The following is a 6,915-nucleotide window of genomic DNA, read 5'->3' on the forward strand; positions in this document are numbered from 1 at the left end:
TGTGTGTGTGTGTGTGTGTGTAGGGGTGTGGGGGTGTGTGGGGGTGTGGATGTGGATGTGTGTAGGTGGGTGTGTGTGTGGTGTGTGTGTGTGTGTGTGTGTGTGTGTGTGTGTGTGAGAGAGGAGAGAGAGAGAGTGTATGGCCAAGCCACTGAGAAGCACCTCTTGGAGGCTGCTGTACTGAAGTAAGGGAGACACGGGCTGGGCCAAGCAAGACCCTCTTCCCAGGGAGGTGAGTAAGAAGCTGAGCGAGGGAGCACTGGGGATGGCAAGAGGGCCGCCTGCCTCCCCAGAAACAAACAACCCCCTTCTCATCATCACCTGCATCACCATTATCATCTCCAGCATCATTTTCCAGTGCCAGAAATCCTTCCCTGATTCTCGAGCTCCAGTCCCTAAACCCATCACTTGCATGGAGACAAGAGACTTCGCAGACCTCTTATGCTGCAGTAACAAGGAGCCCGCACGCTCTCTGCCTCACACAGCACAGTTCATTTCGACCCTTGCTCTGTGGGACCAGCAGGGTGGCCTTCTCGTTTGTTCTCCAACGACCAGAGGTGGGGCTCTAGTACGACACGTTTCTAGTCTTGGTGGCAATGACCTGACACATGACCTTTGCAATGGTGACTCATCTTCAGGTCACAAGGCCACACTCCCTTCACAGGGCAGGGCAGAGAATCTTCCAGAGACAGAGGCTGGAGGGACAGCGAATGAGGACTCACAGTGAATAAGAACGAAGACTTTCCACACTTCAGCACCGCCTCAGTGCGGGCGGTGGGAGGCAGTAGCTTTGGTTGCACCTGGGTTGGAGTCCTCCCCCTCCTTTATGCACACCAGCTGTTGTCTGGGCAAGTGCCGGCCCTCTCTGAGCCTTGTTTGGCTCATCTGCAAAGTGGGGCTGTGTTAGCTGCCTCCGAGGAGGGTGAAATGTGAAAGGGAGGTGAGAGTGTAAAGTGCCAGGCCGAGACTGTGTCCTCATGCCACCTCCTTCTGTCCCCAAGACCGAAAGCCAAGCCCAAGGCAGACCTCCGCCGTGTCCTGCTGCGGCTCCAGCACCTGTATGAGGTGGACCAGGACCCGGTGTTGTTCGGCCTGTGACGGTGAACCTGCGGGTAACCTGCCCTCTCGTGTCCCGCTCCAACATCTCTGAGTCAGGCTCCCAGGAGGAAGCACCCTCGGGAGACAAACCCTGGTGTTTGGGTGTTTGCTGGGGTGGCCCCACCTGCCTGCCACCTGACGGGAGTGCTGATCCAGCTCGGCACTTGGGAGCAGCTCCTTCCGGCCTCGGTTCCTCATCCTGTAAAATGGGACTGCCCCTCCTCCCATGGGACTTCCACTGCAATGAACGTGGGGGATGCTGGGCCCGGGCCCCGGTGTGGCTGCCCTTCTTCGTCGGGTTCTCTGCTCAGATCTGGGGTCCGGGTGCTCACCCCTCCCTGTGCTCTGTCCTGCAGTCTGTGCTGGGGGGACTGGGCTCCGTGGTGTCCGTGGAGGAGCGCTCACTCACAGGGACCTGGGACGTGAATGAGATGCGTCGCTGGACCTGGAGCACGCGGGACCCTCACCACCACAGAGGTCCGGGCTCCCTGGTCCTGATCCGGCCCCGGGTCCCCAGCCTGACCCCCAGCCAGACCCCAGCTCTGCCCCTAAGGCCTGTGTGACCTGGAGCTGGCCGTCCTTCCCCGGGTCTCAGTCTTCCTGAATCAGCTGCAGAAGGTTATAGACTCTAGGCTTCAGGTCAGTCTCCACGTGCCAGAGCCACAGATAGGTTGTGTGTGTGCGTGCATGCACTTGTGTGTCCAAGACTACAACCCTCTGCGGCCTTGAGTGGCCCCAGACTTTAGGTGCAGCCCAGGTGTTGGGACGGCTGCCCTCCTCTGCCTTGTGCTGCACGCGCCCACTGCTTCTGGCTGGAAACATTGGCCTCTGCCGTTCCTTCCGCCTGGAAAGCCCTTGTCCCTTTATCTGGCCCAGGGCTGAGTCAGGAGCCTCCCTTGCTCTCCCCTCTCCCTCACTTTGCTCTGTCCCATTTCTCTCCTTTTCTGTCTACTGCACACAGCATAGCCTGGCTGCATGAGTAGGCACGTAGTCAATGTATGATAGACAGATGGATAAAGGGATGGTTTGATAGAAAAAAAGATGGAGGGAAGGAAAAAAAGAGGATGGATGATGGACAGGTCAATGGTTGAGTGATGGGTGGATGGAAAGAGGAAGGAAGGAAGGAAAGAGAATGAGTGAAGGATGCATGAACGGGAGGGAAATGGGTGGCAGATGGACTGTTGTGTAGACGGAGGTTGAACAGATGGACAGGAGGGCGCAGGGTGGAGGGCAGTATGAAAGGATGGGAGAGTGTGTGGTGGGTGACTGGATGTCTGCAGGGATGGATGGATAGAGGGATGGATGCAGGAGCCAGTTTCATCCCAAGGAGGAAGCCTAAACCCCAGGCTGTGTCTAAGGACAGCCCACTGAGATCAAGGACAGGGCCCCTCATGGCCTCAGTGAGACAGCTCTTATGAACATATCCAGGTCCACAACCCATGGAGAAACAAGACCAAGCAGGGCCAGAGCCCCCTGTACCTGGCTTGACTGTGCTGTGCCCTCAGGGGAGGCCAGAAATGAAAGAGGCTCCCTGGCAGTGCAGTCCTGTCAAGAGGGGTCAGCTGAGGGTTGTAACCACGGACCACAGACGCAGCAGGAGCCGTGTTGTCAGGGGGATGCGGAAGGAGGGGACCTGAGGAAGCAGGTGGTCCAGGGGCCGTGCTGGACAGACCCTCTCTGCTCCCAGGCAGCTCCAGTCAGCCCTCGCCACCACCAGGAGGCCCCAAGGTCACCATCTACCCGAAGGAGATCCGGACGTTCTTCATTCACTTTCAAGAGCACTGAGCCCTTGGCAGATTCTTGGACCGAAAACACAGGAAAGAAAGCCTAGCGGGATGACTGGGACGCTGCCAATCTGGTGGGCTAAGGGCAGGAAATGGGTGGATGGGGGTGTCCTGACTTCTTAAATAAAATTGCATTAAGGACCTATGTCTTCCCCTGCCCACTGGAGCCAGCCCTCTCTCTCCTCTCCTGTCACGGATGGTAGCTTCACACATGCTCACACTCCTGCTTCACCTGCAAGAGTCGAAGCCAGGAAGTTCTCCCAAAGGCAGAAGGAACAATCCCCAGGGATAGCAAAATGCATCTGCCTGCCTCCTTCCAGATCTCAGCAAGTCCACCAGCGTTACCACTGGCCCTGCTGTGACCTGGGCACCTTCACGGGCTCATCCCAGGGTGGAGACGGCCCTGCTGTGGAGGGATATGCCTAAGATATACGGGAGGGAGCTACAGCACTGGCCTACCGACCCGGATGTGTGATGCCAGGCTCTGCGTCCAATCTCATACTCTTGCCCTGGCGCTTGGCCACACCTGCCCTACAGGAAGTTCCTACAGCTCAGGCCACAAAGATGGAAGGAAATCATGTAGCAAGTGAAACACGGAAAACCCAGTGTAAGGATTATTAATAATAAGGATCCCACTGGCCTCATAATTTCAGGACCAAGAACAGCAGCTGCCTCAGGACTCGGTGCCCCTGGTGACCATTATGAGACAGAGCAGGACACGGAGGGGCTCTGGAGCTGGTGGGTAGCCTCAGAAGGGTTGGCACAAGAAGGGGAGAAGAGATGGCAGGAGCAGATGGCCATATGCAAGCGTGTCATGCCATGCGGCGGTGGCCTCTGTGCCCAGGTTCTGCCCTGGGGTTGCCTGCCTCAGTGTGAAGCGCATTTTATGCAAGACAGGCTGAACGGGAGTGGGTAGAGAGGAAGGTTCTCAAACTGCGCATGTTTGACTCTGCCCTGAAAAACTTTTCCTTCTCCCCAGCCCCAAATGCCCTCTGTTGGGGGGAGAGCTGTCTGAACTCCCCTGCTCCCCAGGGATGCCCTGTAGAGCTGGACAAAGCCCTGGAAGCCAGTTCCAAGGAGGGAAATAGAGCTGCTCCCCGTGTGATCTTGACAGATGAGTGGAGGACTGACCTTCTGATTCCAGCTGCCTCACCCAGTGCAGAACAATAGCCTCCCCTCTGGACACTAATGACCCCTAGAGTGCAGGAGTGTGGATGGACTTGAAACCCTGCCTACCCATCTCCCAGCCCCAGAGTGAGATTAGAGGAGAGAAGGGCAGGGAGAGGGAACAGGTGGAGTTCTAAAGAGAGGGAGCCAGAGCAGAGAGAGAGAAAGAGCCTGCAAGACCCAGCCTCGCCCTGGCTCTCCTACCACACCCTGGCCCAGGACCAGCCATCTCCCCAGCACCCTGTGCCCTCCACCCCTCCTGCAGGAAGCCCTCCAGGATGCTCCAAGCACGTCCAAACCAGCAGAGCAGATTCTCCTGTGGTCAGAGCCACCACGGCCAAGTCCTGTCTCCCCACAGGGACATCCTGGGGTCAGCACAACTCCTGTCCCCTCACCGCCAGCACAGAGCCTGGCACAGAGTCAGGGTTCAGTGGCTCTTAACTGATGGAAACTTGAGAATGGGGTGCAGGCAGCCTTGCAGCCTGGGGTGGGGTGGACCTGCTGTGTATGAGGAGAGTTACCTCTGTGGTCAGGCACTGACGGGGCACGTACATCTCCAGCAGCTTAGTATCCAAACCACCCTATGGACAGACCTACGAGTGCCCACTGTACAGGTCAGGAGCCCGGGGCTCTGAGTCAGGCTGTCAGGGGGTGTGCACTGCCCTGCTCCAGGAGTGAGGGGCTCGTCACACAGCAGGTGGAGGCAGAGTTGGGAGGAGCTGCTGAGCTGAGCTTGATATGCTGTCCTGTGGGTGTCACCCATGTCGTCCATGGTAGAAGGGGGGCAGCCATGTCCATGACAGTTACATCCCTGAGTTCTTTCTCTCGAAAGATCAAGAGGTCCTGCTTTGTTCCTGGAGCTGATCCCGCAAACGACATAAGGGACCCATGTGGACCAAACACACAGGTTAATAGAGAAAAATATTCATCAGTAAATGCTATGGAGGTGGGATGGGAGGCCCACAGAAAATCTCTCAGAGATGAGGTGACATAAAGGGGGAATAGCACCTGCCAGACAGGAAGTGGGGGAAGATGCTTCCCAGCAGAGGGAGCAGCACCTCAAAGGGCCTGACCCGGGAAAGGGCTCAACCTGTAGGGAGGCCCTGACCCTGCAGCTGTGGTGCTGGGAGGATGGGGCTCCTTCCAGGCCAGGAGCACAGAGGCCAGGACTCAGCAGGAAAAGGGTTGTGCGATGGGGGGCAGTGGAGCTTCCAGCAGCTTCAGGGTGGACTGAGCAGAAGAGTGGGTGGGAGGTGAGACCAGAAAGGCAGGGGGAGACGTGTGCTGGAGGGCCTAGGTGCAGGCTTTGGGTCAGGCTCCCAGAGGGCAGACAGGGCAGCCATGGAAGGCTGGAAGCTAGAGGACGCCGGGGCCCTGCGGCTGTTGGGTGGATCCTGGCACCGGGTGTAGCGCAGGCAGTCTGTCCATCAGGGCATCCTGAGCCCCCAGGCTGGGCACACGCCCTAGGGGACAGACAGCCCTATGTCACAAAGAACGCATGGAAGTGGTGCTGGTGGGCCCATCTTACAAACTCCCATGCAGCGCAGAGGAGGGTCGGGCCGTTCTTTCTCTGGAACACCCAGCACGAGTCCTGCTTCACGCTCTCAGGATTCGCTATGGCCCAGATCAGGAAGAGGTCACAGGCCGCACACCCATGTGTGACACTGGGGACAAGCTGGCACTGCTGTGGGGTCCTGCCAGGACCGTGTGTTCTCATGGTGCCCAGGCTCAGTGTGCAGTTCCTGGTGCACCTCGTTGGAGCTGAACACATGTGCACCTGCCCTTTCGCTTCACAACACTTTGCTGCCAGGAACCAAGGTCATGTGTCCCAGAACCTCAAGTAGCCTCTTCCACTGGACCACTCAGCATGACAGAGCCTGATCCAGAAAGAACTGCTCCTGTGCCGTAGCCTGTCCCTGCAAGGAACCGATACCTTCTCTTGAAGTGTCTTAGTCACTCTGTCGTGTCTGACTCTGTAATCCAAAGGACTGTAGCCCACCAGGCTCCCCTGTCCATGGATTTCTCCAGACAAGAATACTGGAGTGAGTAGCCATTCCCTTCTCAAGGGGATCTTCCCTATCCAGGGACTGAACCACAGTCTCCTGCATTGCAGGCGGATTCTTTACCATCTGAGCCACCTACTGGTAAAGAACCTGCCTGTCAATGCCGGGGATATAAGCAATTCAAGTTTGATCCCTGGGTTGGATAGATACGCTGGAATAGGGCATGGCAACACACTCCAATATTCTTGCCTGGAGAGTCCCATGGACAGAGGTCCTGGAGTCCATAGGGTCCCCAAGAATTGGACTTGACTAAAGAGATTTAGCAAGCACCCAGTGAAGCACAGCGAGCCCTGAGGTTCTTACAGAAGCTGCCCTAAGCCCTAACTCTCCAGGAGCCTTCTGGTCTCCAGATCTGTGAGATAATACATGTCTGCTGTTTAGGACCCTCAATGGGAGGAAAGTGCAGGTCAAATCAGGTCAGGTGGGTACCAGGGAGGGGATGGGAGAGAGAGGATGGAGACCTGCTTGGAGACCATGTTCTCCACATGTATTTGCTGGGGGAGAGGACACGGTGGCCAGAAGGGACAGTGAGTCTCAGGTCTGGCACTGGTATTAAGAGCCACTCAGGCGTTTGGGTATCAGACAGAAGAGCCCACTCCCTTGCTCCTGAGCGAGGGGTACAGAGACCCCCAGGCAACACTCTGGCCCCTGCAGGTGCACCTCCGTGCCAGCTGTCCTCCAGTAAGGAGATCCTGTGGTTGTCATCCTCACGTGCATTCCCTCAAAGGCCCCAGCTCCTGTAAGGGCGTCCCATTTTACAGATGGGCTGCTGAGACCCAGAGAGCTTAGTCTTCTTGCCAAGG

General features: G+C 57.3%; 1 protein-coding gene across 1 annotated transcript in view; it reads left to right on the plus strand.

Moving 5' to 3' along the window:
* The window catches only part of LOC102173830 (epididymis-specific alpha-mannosidase-like), a 42,360-nt gene extending 39,446 nt beyond the window's left edge, over positions 1-2,914 (plus strand). Inside the window, exons 18-19 of the mRNA XM_018049956.1 lie at positions 1,455-1,575; positions 2,786-2,914. Coding sequence (XP_017905445.1) covers positions 1,455-1,575; positions 2,786-2,883 — 219 coding nt within the window. The 3' untranslated portion in view covers positions 2,884-2,914. The remainder of the gene's footprint in view (positions 1-1,454; positions 1,576-2,785) is intronic.

The sequence above is a fragment of the Capra hircus genome, chromosome 6 (genome assembly GCF_001704415.2).
Source record: "Capra hircus breed San Clemente chromosome 6, ASM170441v1, whole genome shotgun sequence".
NCBI classification, from domain to species: Eukaryota; Metazoa; Chordata; class Mammalia; order Artiodactyla; family Bovidae; genus Capra; species Capra hircus.